Source organism: Falco cherrug, chromosome 4 (assembly GCF_023634085.1).
Source record: "Falco cherrug isolate bFalChe1 chromosome 4, bFalChe1.pri, whole genome shotgun sequence".
NCBI classification, from domain to species: Eukaryota; Metazoa; Chordata; class Aves; order Falconiformes; family Falconidae; genus Falco; species Falco cherrug.
This window is the reverse complement of record NC_073700.1, coordinates 51,621,455-51,642,775: the sequence shown is the minus strand read 5'-3', so window position 1 is coordinate 51,642,775 and position 21,321 is coordinate 51,621,455. Positions and strand designations below refer to the sequence as shown.

The window sequence follows — 21,321 nt, the reverse complement described above, 5'->3', positions numbered from 1 at the left end:
TCGCCTGAACTACTCTCCATCACCTGAAAAGTTAGCAGTGCTAAGAACAGTAAGAACAGCCATGTCTCAACTGTTCTGTAGCCTGCACAAAAAAAAACCCCCATTTGTTATACTCAGATGGCTGCTTTCCTGACCCAAACCCTAGACTAATTACCTAAATCTCTTCATTAAGATTTAAACTATTTCCAGTATTTTTCATTAACTTCATTGGTCCTCAAAGCACTTTTAATAGCAGCAATGAGAGACACCATAACAGCTACAAAATATTTATCTTCTTTCGCCTTTGCTACTACAATCGTCAGATGATTGTAGCAGCTATCCCACAACAAAGGCTTCAAACCATTTGCAAGTTGAAAAAATGAGGTTTCAGAGAGTTTAGAACAGTGGGTTTAGCTCCAGAGGTTCTCAAAAGTGATTAAAACCATATCAGAATTGAACTGGTGGAAAAATCAAGCCTGCTGTTATAGAGGTATCAACCAACAAGCTGGAACTGCCAGCATCAAAACAAACTTCTTTTTGTTGTCTGATGCACAACAATCTATCAGGCCTTAAATTTCTGATGTATTTTCCTGTTTATAGCTGAACTTTTCTTGCAATATTGCCAGGATAAATATAAAGGCTGTGGAATTGTTTTCGTGCAACATTGTGCCCACTTCATTAGAGATTAGCTTGAATCATCAAAAGCCATGGACAGGACAAGCAACAGCTAAAGACAAAGCTCCAGACCAAACAACAAAAGGCTGAAAAAGAACAATGAAATCAAAGGCAAAGCTTCTTGGATTTATTCTTTTATTAGTCTGACAAAAATAAAACATCTAATTATTATCATTTCATTGTGCAATGCAAGGGAAGAGAAAAAGGAATAATAAAATCAGGTCATAACACTTCAGGTGAAGATGCCCAACAAAAGTCACAGTCTGGAGACACAGCAAAGCCTCTTTTCTCTCACAAGCAGCAATCAGTTTTAGCCCTTCTGAATGACATGTGGCACCTGCTTGTCACAAATGATCTGCTGAAAACAAAAGCCTGGGGGAGATACATCCTGTGTCTGACTGAGGCTGAGACAGACATTAATACAACCGAGTATACATGATAAAGAAAGCAGAATGAGATGAACAAGTGACTGTGGAAGAATGATTTTTTCATTAAATGACTTTGATGTTGATGACTGTCCAGAAATCTAAGGAAAATATTTTCAAATTATACGACATGCTTATCCAAAGATGGATTTCCCTATGTAATCACCTGTCAGTTTTAAGGAGTCAGAACAAGAGTCTTTTCTAGAATTTAACTCATTCAAATTTAGAGGCACTGACTCTAACAGACAGCATGCTGCAGGAGTCACAATGGGACAGGCTGGTTTTGCCTCACCAGCACTGATGGAGCAGCTTAGGCTTCAGAAGCTTCTCTTCTGCAGATTGAATCTGCATCTCTAAGACCAGGCTACTGCCAGACAGGCCAACACAGGCAGTGCCCACGCTGCACCGCTCAGGAAGCCTCGATACCCAGAGGCTGCAGAAAAGGCTGAGAGCAACACAGCTGACGGTCCGTGGTGAAGACCTGTCTACTGCCAGAAGTCATGGTTATGTCACCAAGTAAAAGGTGATGGAAACGCTGAGCTGTTCCGGATGCTCAACATTTCACAAGTACTTCTTCCTAGTTGAGCAAGATTGCTAGGATGCAATCCTACCTTAAAAACTCTTCCCACTCTTACTGCCTTTCAACGCAAAAATGCCCCAAATCCTGGCAGAGGTGTCACTTGCATGTGGATTCTTTTCACTTCCCAAAGACCTGCTGGGATGCAAGGATTTGGCCTTCTTATTAATTGCCAGGTGGGGAAAGCTAACTTCTGTAGCCAGAGATGAAGGTCATTTCAGTGGGTGCAATGAGCTTAGCCTACAGAAGCAAGAAATTGCCACCTCCCAGAAGATGACTGCATCCCTCCCTTTGTCCCAGCCACCCACAGGTAGCCTAGGGAACAAGCAGCCACCCCCCCTCACCCTGCTTATTCACTATAGCACCCCCAAACCCAGCGTGAGCAGGGGGGGGGTTGGACCAGATGACCTCCAGAGGTACCTGCCAGCCTCGCCAGCCCATGCCCCCACAGCCAGTCCAGTGCAGGCCACCAAAATGGTGACATGGCAGGAGAACACAGTGCAAAAGGAGATACTGGGTTAACTGGACTCATTCAACCTGGAGGAGACTGAGAAGGGATTCTAAGATGTAGTCTTCAGCTAATTAGTTAGTGGTTATAGCGAAGATGACCCCAGACTTGTCTCAGGGATGTACAGGGAAAGGACACAAGCTGCAGCAAAGACAATTCCAAGTAGACATAAGGAAAAAACCTCTTCACAATAAGAGCAGTCAAACACTGGAAAAGGGGCCAGAGTAGCAGTGGACTCTATCGCTGCAGATATTCAAAAGTCAATCACACAGGGCTCCAAGCCTAAATCAGGGGTTAGCCCTGCTTCGAGCAATGACCTCCATCATCACAGACCCCCGCCACATGGAAGGGGTCTCTGGAGGGCTCCAGTGCAAACTCCTGCTTAAACCAGGGCCCAGAAGAGCAGGTTTCTCAGAGACACATTCAGCCTGGGTTTGCGCATCTCCAAGGACTGAAGTCCCACAGCCTCTCTGGGCACTTATTCTAGTTATATGATAACCCTCATAATAAACGCTTTTTTCCTTGGATCTATTTAGAATTTCCCATCTGTCCATTTTCTCTTGTCCTTCCACTGCATACGCTGAGAAGAACCTGCCTCCTTCTCTACACCCTCCCAATGAGTAGCTGTGGGCCAGCAGTAAGATCGCTACTTAGGGCTGAAGACAGTTGGTCTCCTCAGCCTCTCCTCCCCCCGCCATGGTACTCCACAGCTTCTCGTTCTGATAGCTTGGCTGGACGTGCTCCAGTATGTCAATGCCTTTCTCATACTGCAGAGCCCCAGAGCAGATGCAGAACTGTGGTTTCACAGAAGCCAAGCAGAGGGAAGACTCCCTTCTCCTTAACCCTGCTAGCTACACTTGCTGGGGCAGCCCAGGATGCAGCTGGCCGTTCCATTGCAAGGACATGCTGCCTGCCTCACGTCCAACTCGCTGCAAAGCTGCTTTCCAGCCTGTCCTGCTCCAGGGGCTTACTCCATCCCAGGCACAGCACTCGGCATTTGCCTTTTTGCCTTTGCTGAGCTTCCCAACCTGTCCAAGTGTCTCTGAATGGCAGCTGGGCTCTCCACCGTACTGACTGCTCTCCCCACTCTGGCATGATCTACCAACTTGGTGAGCACATGCTCTGCTCCCTCATCCAGGTCATTAACAGCCCTGTTAAACAGACCTCACCCCTGTTCCTGCACTTGGGGGTTAACATGAACTGCTGGCTGAGCTGTGGGGCAGAGGGACAGGAGAACAGCTGCGAAAGGTGAGTGACTGAAATTTCCACAGCTGTCTGCAAAATAACAACCTGGCCACAACCATAGATGTTCAGTCAGTATTGAGCATGTCACATCAAGCAATTCCGGATTCGGTTACGCCTCTTCTGTGCTCGAGGCCGTAAGGTATGACCTTAACATGTCAGCTTACATACCACAGAAACTTGGAAAAAAACCAGATTTCTATGTTTTAAAAAAACCTAGCCTCTGGAGATGGTTGCCAGTTGCTCCACAAAGTTGGTCTCAGCCACTAGCATATTTACACCTGAATAAAACTACTTCATAACCAAGAAACATGCCTGTTGCCAGAGTGGAGAGGGGATGTGTGCTGACTCCTCCTCTACTATTTAATGATCTCCTCCGACATACACACCTGCTCTTTGCAGTAGCCATGGGTTTAGCTACTGAAGCTACCAGAGAAGCTAGGAAGGAGGAAAGTTCATCTAAGCAACGACAATCCGTATACAGCTGCCAGTTGGCTCAGGGTTCCATGAGGCCTCAGAGAAAGATCCAAGACAGGACAAGCTGTCTGCTAACAGCTAAAAAGAAAGTTAGCTGAAAATCCTTATTTGCTTTTTCTGTTGTTAAAAGAAGTTTAATTTTCTGTAGAGGGGAAAAAGCAAACCACTCCCATCCTGAAGTACAAGTCACCTCCCAAAATACAGGATGCAACAACTCACAGCACCTTAATGGCTATTTTTGAATGACCAAGGGGGTTTGGTTTTGTTTCATTGTGTTTTATTTTTTGTGTTAGGATTTTCAAACTTGTCCAAAAAACCTGAAAGCACATGCAGACGCAATGCAGGGAAGAGTAAATGGCACTTACTAGAAGACTCAAAGGCAACAAAATGAATGGAAGAACAAAAGGGAAATTTCTGACAAAGAAAAAAAAATAATCTACGGATGTCTGTACGTGGTTGAGGACTGTATCCTACTGCAGCTGTCAGCAAACCAAGGCAACTGACACTCCCATATTCCACCATCTTCTTCAGGCCTGTGGTCAGGGTAGATCTGTTGATATCTAAATCAACTTCAGCATTTACCTGCAATTTGATTAAATCAGTAATATGGGACAGGATTTACACTTTAGGAAAATATCTACATGCTCCCTCTCATCCATATTTTTAATCCATCCTGACATTAGGCAAGGAAAAGGAAAGTAGCACCTAACACTGCAGTTATTCAAACTGTTTGCCTCTTGCTCATGTGATAAAAAACAGCATTAGATTTGCTCTATCTAGTCTAAAATTTTCTGCAGGTCACACTGATGGGCTCCTTCAGCTTCCTCTACACTTCCAGGCTGATCAGTCAACAAAAGTCATGTTGCCAAGTAACACAGTTCTTTTCATTTCCCTATAAGCTAATGAGTCCTAATTCCAATACTCATCATTGCTCAAGACAATGAGGCATAACACTTTTCAGTCATGGCTGTACTCTCACACGTTATTACTTCCATCAGGAGCAAGAGCTTTTGTCTTTGGTGATAATGTCTTCATATTTTGAAAGAGGGTAGATTTAGATTAGATATTGAGAAGTAATCCTTCCCTGTGAGGGCGGTGAGGCGCCGGCACAGGCTGCCCAGAGCAGCTGTGGGTGCCCCAGCCCTGGAAGCATCCAAGGCCAGGTTGGATGGATGGAGCAACCTGGTCTAGCTGAAGATGTCCCTGCCCATGGCAGGGGGTTTGACCAGATGACCTTTAAACGTCCCTTCCAACCCAAACCATTCTAAGATTCTGTATTTTACTGAGACTAGAAGAGCTGTGTCAGCTGTGGTATTAGAAGACACCAATGTGCGCCCATCAGTAACAGGACTTCCTAGCAGATTGTCTGGCACACTAAAAAAAAAAATAAAAAAAAATATCTGGAACTATTTATTATTATAATCCTCATGTTGAGCAACTACCTTCAGAGAAAAGGCCCCATAGGAAATCCATGTTTAGAAGATGTAAATAAAAGGTTAAAACAGACCCTGCTGTCTGTACACATCCGTTTAGCTCCTGTAGTCCTCACTGCAACATGATCTAGACAGTGCGGATGGCTCATGGTGTTGTTTTGCAGCAGAGCTCAGGAACAAGACCTACTATTGGGACTCTTTTTCAAAAGCTCCCTCATTTTGAGCCAACTACAATGTAAATATATGTCCCCATGAGGGAAGCAGGAGCATATATTTACTTACAACACAGTGATATTTGAGGATTCATGTTTATGAAAGGTTTTGAGACTCTCTGATGGAAGAACACACACAGCACACGTTCTAGATTACACTTTCTGTAAGTTATTTTAGTAAGATGCTAAAACATTAGTTCTTGAATTTATTTGGCCCTATATAGGCATGTGATACCAGCTGATCTTGTCAGCGATACTTGAGACAGACTGACAGCAGAAATAAAAAAGGACAGAGTAAAAAAGAACCACTCAGCCATACAGAGAAATTCAATGTAACTACTTCAGACATCAGTGTCAAAGCACGTTTTAAGTAAAGAGATACTTAAAAAAACACCCAACCAAGAGCTGCTGCTGAGTTGTCAGAAGCATCCTGGCTTCCCACAGACACTAGATGCTGCAAGGACTGCCAGATGCGGCAGGCCTACATCATTTCCAAGTGCAGTTCTTACCAAAGGTGAGAACTGCTCCAAGTGAGTTACAGCGAAGCGATTTCTAGCACTAAGGTTTGATTCTCCTCATATTTCCCTTTGTTAGAGATTATTTTGACCATCAGGGAAAGAGGTGAACACCAGAATGGAAAGCACAGAGAAAGGAAGAAAGAAAAGTAGGATCTAAAACAGATGACAGGAAAGCTCAAAAAGAAGTTTTTGTTTTGAGAAGGTTTATTTTTAGCTGCTCACTTAACAGTGCACCCTGACACCCTTCTGCAAATCCAAAATAAAGGAAAAATAGATCATCTACAAGTTGGTATCACTGAATTCGAGCAAGTGTGCATTTTAGTTACCAAGCATGAGGTAAATTCAGGCAAAAAATGTTCATCCAACTACTTTACATATTTTCAAGACAGCTTAGAAGGCCAAGATGGAGAACTGCCAGGTCAGCCTGAGGCAGCTGGCAACTCAGCAGAACTGCAAACCCTACAATTGCATATTCCTCCTTCTCAGAATCAAAGCGGAGATCCGCACCACCCCAGAACAGTCTTCAGCTGGTAAATATGAAGGGAAGTAGAGAGCTGCCAGGTCTTAGGTAACAGGGAAGGTGGTGATACGTTGCCTTAAAATAGCTACCACCTCCATTCTGCACACTGCAGAACAGGCTTTTAGCCTGTTTCCAGCCTAAACTAACACAGAAGATAGAGCAACCTGAAAACGCATTGCTAATGAGAGATGAAATTTCATAAAAAGGGTCTTGCCAGAGGTAGAGAAGGCCAGATATCCGACAGCGAGTTCCCTTTTTAGCCTCGGTGAACACATACACAATACCCGTTTCTGAGTAAGTGATGTTTGCTTTGCTCTGTTTCCCACTGATAGGGCCTTCAAATATCTGCACTGCCAAAGTAAAGATTCCCCTTGCTCTGTGCTGCCGGTTTCTTTTCTCTGCAAAGCAGAGCAGAGGTCTCATTACAAAGAATTTGCTTCTAATTTCACCACGTGATCCCACAGGAGGCTGTATTCTCTGTGGATTTGGAACATAAAGAGTCTGACTGCAACTCAGCTCCTGTGGTTATCACACAAGATACAGTACAAACCCATCAGATAATGGAATGTTCTTTTAGAAAGATATATGCATACACACACAAGAGGGCTCTGATTCCAGTCAGTTCTACAATTCTTTAGTAGCAGAAACTAGTGCTTCAGTAAAATAATGACCACCTGCAAAGAGTCACCCTGTTTAATTCCCCTAAACCTGCTTCAGAGGGTGAACTGTTTGATGTAAAATTCTTACTTTACCTAAAAACTATTCTTCACAACTACACAGGAATTTCAAATTTACCCTGATTACCACATTTATAGATATCATCTGTTCTTCTCTGAGCTGGGGAGGAGGAACTACTCCTGTGTCAGATAGACTTAAGCAGCACTCTCATTCTACTAAGGAAAAAAAAACCCCAAACATGCAGATCCACTTAAGTGGGATGACGAAAATGAATGCCACCTACAAAAGGATACACAGTAAAACAAAAAGTTAACAAACAAGCCCTACATCTACCAATAGCTAGTTCAGCAGAAAACCCTCCCTCTGAAGTGAAGAATCACTTGGATTTTGAGGCTTTATGACTAGGGAGTATGAGTCATAGGGATTTTTGCTTTTGCTTTGAATATTAATTTATTAACAAAACCAGATATGCTCTCTTGTCTATAGGTGACATTAAAAATTGTGTCTACACAAAATACTTCCAAGGTTCCAGACAGAATACATTCAAACAACCTGCAACAGACACTCTGTGGTGACTATACTGCCTGATCCTTGACTCCTGACCCTTAGAACAGGAGAAATACCTGCACGCTGGCTGTTGTCACATCAGTTGAGAACCAGAACTGATGATAAATAAATTGTAGACTATGTGGTTTATTTCAGCTTTTAAAAAATTCATCTGAACCCAAAGATGGTCAAGTTTTACTAATATGTGAAGGAGGAAAATGAGAACAACTGAGTTAACTGCTCTGCAGCAGAATTTTACAAGCTATCCTTGCATACAAACGGAGGAAAAGCCTGTTTTACCTCTCTCAAGAACTCAAGATGTAACTCCACTGTTGCTTGCTTGAACAGTGTAAGTACTTATTAACCCTAGTTTAGGCTGAAGAATACAGAATGCTTCCTTTTTGCTTTACTACCTTCTACTTTTTCCACCCATTTCTTCAGGGACTGGGACTAACCTTCTCAGCAATGTCAAGGATGTTATTAGCTCTTTCCCTGTTGACAAAAGTCAGTATGAAACTGCTGGATCACTTTTTTATCTTCTTTCCTCATTAGAAGGACTTGTAGTTCTTACTACTTAATTGGTCCATGCTTGTTTCAGACATTAATCTACATCACTATGCCAGCAGTGCTGAGGGTCTCTTACCAATCATGCTGGACAGAAACACCACCTAAATGAGCTTCTACTTCAAAGCTGGGCCTTGGTTATTTTTCATCAGCTTCTTTCTTGAAATTTCAGCACATTTCTCATGCATTTTTGCAGTGAGGTGGTCGAGATGAATCAGTGAGATCTGTCCTAAGAAAATGAAATTCTTCTGAAGAGCTCAAATTCCAGCAGTAAATCGGTGCCAAAGACCATTACTCAGACTCCTCACAATATGACGACAGGAAAAAATACAGATGTGACACTTTGTGGCCATCAGTGAGTTCTTCCCATAAGCAACTCTGCAGCAACTCCTGCAGACAGCACCCAACCCACACTACATGCTGAACACGCCCCACAGCTGCCAGTTTTGCATTCTGGAAGGCTATTCACATGGACGTAGTCTTAAACCAAATATACATACAGCTAGCTGTGCTGGGTCAGACCAAGGCTCCATCTGCCCAGCAGCCAACAGCAGGTGCATAGGAAAGAGCAGAACAGGGCAGACAGGTTACGCATGAAATGCCCAAGATTACGTAGTTCCAGGACTTACCTTCAACCTAAAGTGGGTTAGTACATTAGCTAAAAAGTAATTTTCCCATGTAATTCCTACAATACTTTCAGTATTTCCTGCCCCGCCCCCCCAAGTAGCCAGCAGTCAGAGGTGACTGTTGATCACTTCCGTTTTCCTCTTATTTCATATCACTTCATATATTCAGGCATCCCGATTAAAAAAGAAATTTGAGTCTTTTTGTTGGCCTTGGCACCCTGACCCCCCCAAAACTATACAATTTTATTATATCTGATGAAAAGACTTGTTTAGAAGGATTCTGGCACAGTACAGCCTGAAAAAGGTACCAAGTATCTTGCGCCAGGTTTACATGATCATAGTCCCTACCCATTTGTTAAGGGATTAGCGTTAAATAGCTATAGTTGCATAAACCACAGAGCTAACAACTGCTTGCAGCCACACACCACAAATATCAGATTATTCCACATAAAGCAAACAAGGAAGAAGCATCTCAGACTTCTAAGGATACTTGTCAAATGTTCACAATAGAGAGCCGCCCCTGAATTTGAGCTCTGGCAAGAAAATACCCAAACTATAGCACAAGCCAAGGAACCTGAAACGTACAGTACAGCTGGTAATGTAACTTCATTTTAAGTAGATATAATAAGTTTTATTACTCATTTTAAATGAATGAGTAATATGTGGGCTGCAATTGCCAAGCTACCTAGCCAAGAAAAGAGGAGTTATTTGCAAATTATCCAATAGCAAGGATGTATGATCCCTTTAGCACTGCTTTCTTTTACAGCTTGGAAAAAAAACACAAGACAGAAGGAAGAAAGCATGAGGGGAAGCGCACATTCCTAGCACCTTGATAAATCAACTGGACTTACACTGGAGAAACTAAAAAGGGAGATAGAACCAATTCTCCTATGTAATTTTGCATTGCACAGCTCCTTTACGAATTTTACAGGCAGACTAGAAAGCACGCAGACAGAACAGAGAGCTGAACCTGGAAATCAGCTCCAGAGATCACCTAGGCTAAACCTGCCTGGAGGAGGATCTGCCACAGTGGGTGCCTCAGGGCTGTGTCTGAGCATCTCCAAGGATGGAAACTCCAACACCACCTCTCTGGAATACCTGCTCCACTATTCAACAACCTTAAAGTAAAAAAGTATTTTTTCATGTGTAAGCAGGATCTCCTGTGTTTCAGCTTTGTTGCCTCATGTCTTGTCACTAGGCACCCACCAAGTGGTAAGCCTGGCTCTGTTCTCTCTACACTCTCTCTTCATCTATTTATATATGGTGGTAAGATCCCCCGAGACTTCTCTTCTCCAGGCTGAAGAGTCCCAGTTCTGTTAGCCTTTCCTCACAAGAGATGCTCCAATCCATCATTTTCATGGCCATTTGGTGGACCTCCTTGATTAATTCCATGTCCTCCTTCTAATCGGAAGTCCAGCACTGGACCCAGCACTCCAGGGGTGGCCTCACCAGTGCCATGTGGAAAGGAAGGATCGCCTCCCTCAATCTGCTGGCAACGCTGTACCCCTAATGCAGCCAGGATACTGCAGACCACCTCTGCCATGAAGACACAGAGCTGGCTTGTGCTCAATTTGGTGTCTACCAAGACCTCCAGGGCCTGTTCTGCAAAGCCACTTTCCAGACAGTTGACCCCCAGCCTGTACAGATGCCTGGTGTTATTCTTCCTTTCACATTCCCTTGTGTTGAGCTTAGAATCACAGAATCGTTGAGATTGGAAAAGACCTTTAAGATCACCAAGTTCAACCATTAACCCAGCACTGCCAAGTCCATCACTAAACCACGTCCCTAAGCACCGCATCTAGGTGTGTTTTCACACCTCCGGGGACAGTGACTCCACCACCTCCCTGAGCAGCCTGTGTCAGCACCTGACAAATCTTTCAGTGAAAAATTTTTTCCAATCCCCAATCTAAACCTGCCCTGAGGCAAGGTGAGGCCATTTCCCCTTGTCCTGTCACTTGTTCCTGGGAGCAGAGACGACCCCCCCTCGCTGCACCCCCCTGTCAGGCAGCTGCAGGGAGCGAGAAGGTCCCCCCTGAGCCCCCTTCTCTCCAGGCTGAACCCCCAGCTCCCCCTTGAGCCCCCCCCCAGGCTGGTGCCCCAGCCCCTTCCCCAGCCCCCTGCCCGGCTCTGGACACGCTCCAGCCCCTCAGGGTCTGGCTGGTGCTGAGGGGCCCAAACTGAGCCCAGCATCCGAGGGGCGGCCCCCCCAGTGCCCAGCGCAGGGGGACGGGCACTGCCCCGGCCCTGCTGGCCACACCGTGTCTGACACCAGCCAGGCTGCTGCTGGCCTCCTTGGCCACCTTGCCGGCTCAACGTTCAGCCACTGTCAGCTGACACCCCTCAGGTCCTTTCCCACCAGGCAGCTTTCCAGCCACTCTGTCCCAAGCCTGTAGCATTGTGTGGGGTTCTTGTGACCCAAGTGCAGGACCTGGCACAAAACTTCATAAGGTTCCTCTCTGCCCACACATATTAGCCAGTCTCCCAGTTTTCATCCAGTTTTCCCACTTTCCAGTTCAGGATATATTAAGTTTTTATCATCCACAAACTCACTGAGGGTGCAGCCCACCCCATCATCCAGGTCAACAGTTAAAGAGTCAGACCTCAGGCTCTAAGAGGAATACTTGAAGACCTGAACCCCAAACTAAACTTCCAATAAATATTTCAGTGTGTCCTGTGCACAGATATCCTGTCAGAGTTCAGTCTTACCACACTAAAGTGCTCAAGTGTAGAACGGCCAGACTCTTGGAATAGTTTTGACCTAGTTAGTAATGCCACTTCTCAAGCCAGAATTAATGCCTAGTTAAGACCAGTTAATACAGACCAGCTCAAAACAGGAACTGAAACAACCTCAAAAATTGCTTCTAAAGTGGGAACACTTTATCTACACTTTGATTTTTTTTGGCAAGGTATTCTTGCTCTCAGAGGGTAGCACAGTATTGTTAAAACCCTGCCTCTCCTAGGGCCATTTTTTGCTTTTCTATTAAGTGACAAACTCATTAAAGGAAACAAGACTATTCACTTTATGCCTGATGGTGTCTTGGACAAACTTCTGCAGCCTAAAGGGAACCAACAGCCACAGAATCCTCAAATATCAGCACCGAGTAATGCAGACACTTCCACAAATACACAGTTACCAGCAGCTACTCTGTCAAACACAACCTAGCTTGAAGCTTCAGAGACTTAATGGAAACACCTTAATTCACACTGCTTGAACATATGACTAGCACGGCAGGACAGATACCAGTTCTGACCTAGTGGTCACAAGGTTCCCAAGAAGAATGAGGACAGCTGCTAGTAATCCTAGATCAGATTCCTCCTGTCTGGGAAACCACAAGTTTAGGAAAAGGAGTAAGCACGCAGTTTTTGTATTGAGCTCTCCCAAAATGCAGCACTTGTTTAGATAAATGTTTTATACTGAAGCAGTTGTCTTGTACTCCTGCGTTTATCCCCAGGCAACAGCACCTGAAAGATAACTGAAAAGGGGAGCCTAATACCACTGGTAGCTCTGAGAGCAATTCGTAAGCAAGAGTAGCGCTGTGGCATGGGGACTCAGGACTCTTGGTGGAAGTCCATTTTGGCTCACGCAGGCCTGACATGTGAAAGCAACATCCAGCAAAGCTGAAGGCAAAAGACAGAGCCATTACTTGTAACCATATTAACAAAACTAAACTGAATGTAGAATCCACTTGCTTAGACCTTGTAGAAGCTTCATATTTCTGCAGAACAAGAGATCTGAAAATAAAACTATTATCATTGACAGTTAGAAGAATTCATATGAAGCAGTGAAAAAACAGAAAAGCAACACCTTGGTTCCTGCTCACAAGCTTGAAGAGTCACAGGCATGAGAAGCAATCTCACAGGTTTTGAAAACACAAAAATCGTCGCTTCCATAATTTTTAAACTGTATATGTGAAAGAAGTCTGCCTTATTCATAGCGGTGCTCCAAGAAGAATTTACATCTGTACTAAAACAGGTGGAGCTTTTCTAAAGGCAGAGTAGATCATCACGTAGGGTTTACTTTGACCAAAAAAGACGAGATGCTTAGAATTAACCTGAAGGTAGAATCTGTATATGCACACACATGTGTCTGCACACAAATCTGAACACAAAAGTCTTCTCAACACCAGCAATAACAACACCTCATTGGAAATGATTAAGAGACCTGTGTAACATTTCTGAGAGTGAAATTACATTCAGTTGCAACTCATATCCCAACTAGAGTCCATAAGGAGAGCAAAGAATTTGCAAACACACACAACACAAGTGAGCCAAGGCAAGAGTTGAAAAAGAAGAGTGCAAGCTTAAGGGAGAACAGAACAGGCAACTATGGAGAGAAAGATCAACTTTCCTTCTCCCCATTTTTAATTCATGGTTTTGGAGTTCACCACCAGGAGTTAATTCTATTTTATTTATTGCTTTACTTCACTTACTCAATTAGGTTTTCCTATTTACTCATTAAACCACAAGAAGAAATTTCATCTCTCTTTTCTTTTGTCCCACAAAAAGGCATAACAAAAATCTATGAAGGTAAAAAAAAAAGCAAAAAAAAAAAAGCTTCTGGGATAGCCCACAAGACAGGGAAACCAGAGCATGTTCATGGCGTTGCTATGAAAACCCCACAAAGCAGCAGCACCCTGTGACAACAAGTACTTTGCATGACTTACCAGCAGGCCAGAATACAGAGACCAGTAAAGAGGATGATAGGAATAGGGTAGGAAGCACACAACAACCCGTGGTTGTAGAATGCCCGCGATATCCTCTCGCGCAGTTTTTCAGTCAGGGTCATCCTCAACTGCCGTCACCTAGCTGCCATCCCGGAATACATCAGGGGGTCGGGCAATTCCAGCATGTGCAATGCTTCAGCAAAGGCACTGTGTCCAGCTGGAAGTGGGAAAGAAAGGAAGCTCGTGAGAAAACCAGATAAATAAAAGAAAAATAAACATTACCAACTTGTTTTAGAAGACTTGCAGCATTCTTCTTCCTTCTCTCAGAAGGGAGAAACACCAAGCACTCATGAGCCTAGAGGTAATTTGATCAAGCTACTGGATTTTGCCTAAGGGAAGGAAGGGCAGAGAACGGCCACCAGCGGAAGAGACATCAGGCACCACTGCTGTGACCCGCTGGTCAGAGAGAATGCGCAGGAACGGAGCTAGGAACCAAACTGTCTGAAAGGGAGGAAGAAAAGGAGCTTAGCAGTGAAAGAATTAAGCAGTACTCTGAGGAGATGCCAAAATGCCAATTAGAAAAGAAGGACTGAGGCTAGCTGTCAGCAACGTGGTCTTAAGGGAAGTGCTCTTGGACACAGACTGAAGCACTTTCAGTGCTTTAACTATTAGCAACACACCAGTAACAAGAGAAGAGACCAGAACAGGCTTTACAGCTAAGACAATCTAAAGAAAGTTATTTTTGCATGGGGAACAAGGGAGGGAAGCATAAGCAGCCACAGTTCAGAAGACTAAGCCAGAGTATGCTACACAGTAAAATAAACTAATGCAGATACTTCTTGTCAAAACGTATTTTGACTTGACTGTAAGACTTTTGACTAGGATGTTTACCAAGGACAAACTGAATCGCAGATGTCAGAAGCAGTCAACTTAAACTTGCGATTTGATTTACAAAGTATAAAAGATGCAATATAAAAAGCCCTAAGAAAAGGTTAAGATAATATATTAAAACAAAACACGAACCAAATTTCTAGGAAAGATGGAGCAGAAGAAACTTAGTCTCTTTTTTTTTAAAATCTCAATCTAAATGGTGTGGTTCACAACAATGTGCTGAGAAGTGAGAGGCTTGAATGCAAGACAGAATTTTTTTTTAAAGTTCAAAGCTATGATTATCCAAGATTTTTACATTTTTATCTGAGAGGAAATAGAGACCTTTTTCCTGGCTTCTCCAGACTAAGACTGGGACAATAAGACACCCAAAGCATATGAAATAAGCCATTTTGTCCACAGGAAAATACCATTAATGATTGCACCAGTGAATTCAATACAAGACCTAAACACAGGCTACCCACTAAAAACAGGTGGTCATTTTGAACAACTTGCCTTCACCATCTTGATTATAAAGAATACTAGAGGAGAAGCTCTGATAAGTTCACACAAGCAAGAAATCCATTAAGGGTTTTTATGCATATCTGGCTTAGCAATTCTGTAAGCCTCAAATGTTTAGAAGCTGGGGGAGGCACCACAGGCGCTGTTTTGTTTCATATTCTTTCCTAAGAATCCATTTTCAGCTATATGGGAGAAAGCATATAAAGGAAGACAAACCCTAAGTACAGCCATTATGCTTTTAATTTCAGATTAAATTTTATTTAATGCCCACAGGATTGTTTTACAATGATCTACCTATTTTTTCCCTCACCAGTAATACAACTAAAAATAATCAGACTCCTAGCAACAGAAGCACCAGAACACTGGCCTAATGACCAAATGGAAAACCTGAAGAAATATTTTTGCTCTTATCTTTTAGCAAGGCACTACATCTTTCCATAAGAATCAATATCACTTTCTTGGCTGTAGGCAATTTCAGTATGCCAACAGTCCAGCACCAGCATGAACATTCCAGGATTTTGGGAGAGAGGAAGCATGAGAAGTGTGTTCTTGCTGCCCAGAGACCTTGCAATGCAAGGGGTAAGGCTGACAAGCAGGCCAAACCACTACACATCATGGTCATGCAGAATAGAAAGGTTTTGTCTTATAGTCATGTGGGGAACCTAGAATACGGTACCCCGCAAAGCAACAGACACATGGTGTGGAAGGAAGTTGCAGAGACTACATCAGAAAAAGCTGGGGATTTACCCTTTAGCTTGTTTTGGTCCAGTAGCAAACGTGACATGTTTAAATCAAGTCCAAGGCAAATGTAAAAAAAATAAAAATTGTTTTTAAAGGTGCACTGAAATCACCAGAAACATGGACTATCTATTCTAAGTCTCAGGAGCAAGTAGAAAAATAAATAAATTTTAATTTAAAATTCCAATGGCAAAGCCCTCTTCCAGAGCTGTTCAGAGTGGGAAATATGACAGGAAATCCCCACATACACATGCCTACTCATGTACATACTCAGACTACTGAAAAGAATAATCAAAAAATACCTTTTGAATATATGGCAGTAACTGAAATGAAAAAAACACCGTCTGAGTTACCTGCTTGTAACTTCCTTTCCAGTTCTGGTATGCTGGAACAGAAAAATTCAGGGATTCACCTCACTGGTGATTTTTTTCAGCATGAGTCTTGCTAGAGCTATGTTATGTTGGGACTCACAGGATCATATCCCTAATCTAAGGGCAGAGGACAAAAAGCAAACATGAAATAATCCTTAAAAGCAAAGCCAGCACTGAGCACACCACAAAACCTCTGGTTATCAGCACCCAGACTCCATGGCTGTCCCATCACAACAGCAGATCTGATCCCTTATGACAGGACACAAACTAACCTGATTGCTCAGCTAAAGCAAGCAGAGAGGAGGAAAACACAAATGTGCCTCATATCAGCCTCATGCACATTAGAAATGAAAGTTTATGAATGCTGCAAGTGCAAGAATTGCAATTATGGTAAAAGCTTCAAGCGCTAAAAGGTAGTTGGACTAGATGATTGCTGCAGGTCCCTTCCAACTGAAATACTCTATTCTAATCAGTCACAGAAGTAAGGAGCAGGCAAAAAAACCCCACCCAAGCCTAGACTACTTAAAAATTCAAGTGGATATACCTAACATCCACAAAATAAAGCATAGGTCTAACATGAAGAAAAATTCTCATCCCTAAGAAACCAGTTTCCTCACATGCTGTGCAGACACCATCCTGGCTTCATCCCCACAGTTTAACTATGTGGCATTTGATTCTCCACCTTTACCTTCAAGTGCAAATAAACTGCCATTTCTCTAGAACGACAGTTCCTCCCCACACCTAACCAGTGAGCTAGGTGTGGCAGTCTAGAAAGACATGACCAAGCAGATCTGATCTTGCTGTAGGGCTGAGTGTCAGGATTGGACCATCCCTTCTGATCCCTGTTCTATGAGTAACTTGGGAACAATATATTCTACTTCCGTAGCAGAAAGATGTCGTGACCAGCTCTTTGACCAGCCTTACATTCTAACAGCAATTCTGGTTATTAGCACTGCACTGGGAACCATTTCTACTAATTGCAAAGAGAAAAACTTCCTATTTACTTGCTTCACTTGATGTGAAACACCAGCATTCATTAAGGAGAAAACATTAACCATTCCAAAGGTAATATTTGCTTATTAGTTTTTTGGGTATTGCAAATTAAATTCCAAAATCTTCATTAGCTCTATGTTACAACAGTGCGCGTAAATGTTAAAAGCGGGAACCGCTTCTGTTCAAAGTAATTTTTGCAAACAAAGATTAACTAACTGAAAGAAACCCTCTGATTTTAGGACAAGTGCTAAAGGCAAATCCATTCAGAGTTGTTCTTTTTGCACAACTGCAAATCCAAGTCAAAGTCTGGCTGGAAACAAGAGGACATCAGGACATTTCCTTAACCTTGCAACACAGTATGCTGCATTCATGGTTCACTTCAGGTACAAGAGACAGATATACAATGAAGTTCAGATAAATCATAGGAAACAAAAGCAATCAGCAAGGTTTAGCTTTTAAAGTATCTTAATTTCTAAATTAAGTTACACATCAAGCAATTGCTTAGGCTCTCTAGTCATTCCTTCCATTTACACAACTGTAAAACATTATTATCGCCAGGATTACACAAATTCAGCTATGTACGAGTGCTGCTTCAGTTAAGATGCTTTTGCACATGCACACACACATCCAATTCCAGTGTTTCACTTAGCTGCAGCACTTCCCATGGTAACTATTACCCAGGGGCTGGCTGGGGCACGCGTGGGGATGGGGGGCCAAGGATCAGGGTCTGTGGAGGGAGCATAGGTGTGGGAAAGACACCTTGTACCAAGGTTACTCATCCATGCCTGGAGAGACAGATGTTTTTTCAGCGCAGCCTTGCAAATGTTTCAAGTGAGATGCAACACAAAGGCTAGGGGCACAAATTTGTCACAAAGTGGAAATTCAGAGCTGCAGCAGTGCTGCAGGCAGGAAATGGATTGTAATAATTCACAACACCTAGTTACATTAATAATTCTATCTTGTAAACAGAATCTTTTCTCCCATTTTTGTGTTACATAAAGGAGAAAAAGCAATTGCTGAAACAATCCGATTGCCATCGCTTCACTGGTAATTTGCTACAAACCACAGCAGATTACATTGTATAAGGGACTAAGTACACCTCACAGCCAGCGTGCTACAGGCACACGTACATACCACAGCTCAGACATGCACGCACACCACAGCTTGGCTGGCAAGAAGGTCTTGAACCCAAATCCTGAAAATCCTAATAGCATGCGACTAGTTGACGCGGCAGCAGACGCCCAGTGAAGATGAGACACCAGAGCCAGCAGGCTCCCTGTGCCCAGCGTCCCTCGCTCTCCTGCCCACAGCAGCTGAGCAGCCAGCTCCTCCAAGGAGAATTTTCAGACAGTCTGGCTGCTCAGCCACACAGGTCAGAAAAGCACACTGCCTGTGTCAGCTGGCATGCCATTTCCTTCTGAAGCCCCTTCCCTCGCCCACAGACAGGAAGGGAAATATGACTAAAAACTGAATTTTTCTCTGACACCATGTTATACACCACTTTTTCATACTTTTTTGGGTGTACTACACCCTCTGCCTCACACACACACACTTGCAGATGAGTTTCTCCAGTAGCCAAAAACTCTTCTCATACATAATACTGCAGCTCCAGAACGAGGGCTTCTACCATCTCATCAAGAGAAAACATAATCATTTATTTGCTGTTCATTCACAATGCAAGACAGGTAGAGAGAATATTAAAATGTCCACAATACTTTTAAAGCCCCAAGGCCACCCTTTGTGAAGCTGATCCTTATCCTGATCAGCAAGTGTGTTATGTTACATACCACTTAACACAGTCCATGCTGACTGCTGCCATAAGATAAAACAATTTTTCAGCTGGAATTAAGCACCAGCATCAGCACTTAACAGCACAGCATCACGCCACCTGCTCCCTGCCTCGCCAGCCTTCCCTGCTGCTCCCACAGCATATGCCAGCACAGCAGCTCTTCATCCATACCCCTCAAAAACTAGTTCTGGCTCGCCATAACTTCTAGCTAGCTGACAGGAGGTCAGGCTCTTCTATTTCCCACCTGTCTGAGAGCTGAACAGATGATTCACTTCTATTTCCGAAGCTTTTATGTAATGAGGAGGCTTGCGGTGGCCAACTCTGCACCAGACAATGAAGCTGCACTGAAGCTGAACGCAGGCAACTTCAACAGACACAGCAGCCTGGCAAAGGCTGGCAGGGACCTCAGGACATTGCGCAGGGTGACCTGGGGCAGGTTGGGCAGGGCCGTGCTCAGTCAGGTTTCAGCTATCTCCACCAGTGGAGACTCCACAGCCTCTCTGCAAACGGTTCCAGTGTTTGACCACAGTAAAAGAGCAGATGCCAAGGTGTTCTCCAGAGGTTAGTCCCACATCATGTTGTGGAAAGCCTCTACATGGAAAGACTTGCACTGCCACTTCAAAACATGCAGCAGTGCTTACGAAGCACACATCTAATCGGTCTTAGTATGACCCTTTTGGTAACCCACTATATGGTTCTACAAGCCTCACTAAGGTTTAAGAAATATAGCGCAAGATCCCTACGTACAGAGAGCAGCTTTTTCATCCCCAGCTGTACCAGCACATGAGGTTTGCAACACTCAGACACAGAAATCTTACATTTCCTTCCTAAATGAGTATATGACCAAGTCCAAACTAAGGTAATATTACACTGCGCATCTTGGCTATTCCATAGCATTACAGATCCTGGAACAATTATACTTTCTTGGAAAAATCCTACTGGTGCTGTAGTTTGCTGGCACTACTGCAAATTCTTCCAAAAACCATGACATACCAGCAAAGGAAAAAGTGTAGAATTTCTTCTTGCTGGAAAAATAAACTCAGCCTTACAGACGCTGAATGATATTACTTTTCCCCCAAGACAAAAGCTTTTATCTCACTTAACAATAGTTACATGTTCCAAATTCTTTACATTTCTGCCTGAAAGCATTTTACCGCCTTCACAGAAAGGCTCCCTTTCCCACCGAAAGCGCAGGAAAATGCAGCTGATAGCAGCAGCTCAGACAACATGAGCCCACTGTAAACTTAGAGGCAAAATCACCAAATTTATAAAATCTTTTCCCTTTACTATAAAGAGTAACCTGTTTTTTTCAAGTATACTCAACATCTCAGTTTTCCATAAAATGTTATTGAATCAGGCCTTAGCATTAGGTGTCACAAAAACATATAACCAAGCTAGTGAAGAGTTGGGGAGGGATGGACGGGGACACAGGGGACACAACACACAAAACAAGAAGTAAACACTGTTCTGTAGTAATTTTTCTTGCGCTTCAATACATACAATAATTTGCTCCATCTTGTTGTCTATAGCAAAGTCCTGTATCTAAACTTTCAACATTAATTTTAACCCAGCATTTTCCATTTAAAACACCAAGCTTGGTAAAGCAGGAATGGATCCAACATGGTCCCTGTGTTCCCAAAAACCCCCACCACCATCCGCATCGCCTAACTGGGACGTAACATTTCAAACGCAGGGCCTGTCACTCCAACGCACCTGTTCTTCACGAGGGGAACAGTACATGACATCACTCTAGCAGCCCCAGATGAGGTGCAGAATTTCAGAAGCTTTTGTACCAATGCTGTGGATTTGGGGGAAGGACAGGGGAGGAACGAAAGGGAAAGAACAAAGAGTTTACTAAAAATTAGGATTTATGAAGGTCACTCAGTTGTTGTCTGCTGTTGCCAACAGAGCAGATCAATTTGACTGCTGTTCTCTCAGCACCTGAGGGCAAGGCGGGCATATGGACCATTAGCAATAATTCACCCTCCCAGTGCTGCAGTCATTTGCCAGGTATCCATCAATCCAATGCAGGCTCCCCAGAGACAGCAGAATCAGAGTAGCAGCCTTCTGCCTTCAAAGTTATCACAGAATAAGTGGGAACAGCAGGATCGATGCTGCTAGAGACAAAATTAGACAGACTACTTCAAATTTGTACTGTCAAATGAGAAAAAAAAGTTTTTATCTAGGCTCCAGTTAAGATCTTGAGCCACAGAACAGGGAGTCCATAGAGGAAAATGCCTCTTTCATATCCATGTGTCACCTCCTCTGCTTCCACAGCCTACGGGGACATATTCACACACACGGCTACAGGTAATTCATGCATTCCTGGGCTACACCCAGGACACACAATGCAGAAATGCAGGAGCAACCAACAATACTGAGTGTACTGTCTGATTT

The 21,321-nt window shown here is 43.5% G+C and overlaps 1 protein-coding gene across 1 annotated transcript in view; it reads right to left on the bottom strand.

Moving 5' to 3' along the window:
- The window catches only part of SCAP (SREBF chaperone), a 68,569-nt gene that overhangs the window by 32,644 nt on the left and 14,604 nt on the right, over positions 1 to 21,321 (bottom strand). The window contains exon 2 of the mRNA XM_055706864.1: positions 13,645 to 13,861. Coding sequence (XP_055562839.1) covers positions 13,645 to 13,766 — 122 coding nt within the window. The 5' untranslated portion in view covers positions 13,767 to 13,861. The remainder of the gene's footprint in view (positions 1 to 13,644; positions 13,862 to 21,321) is intronic.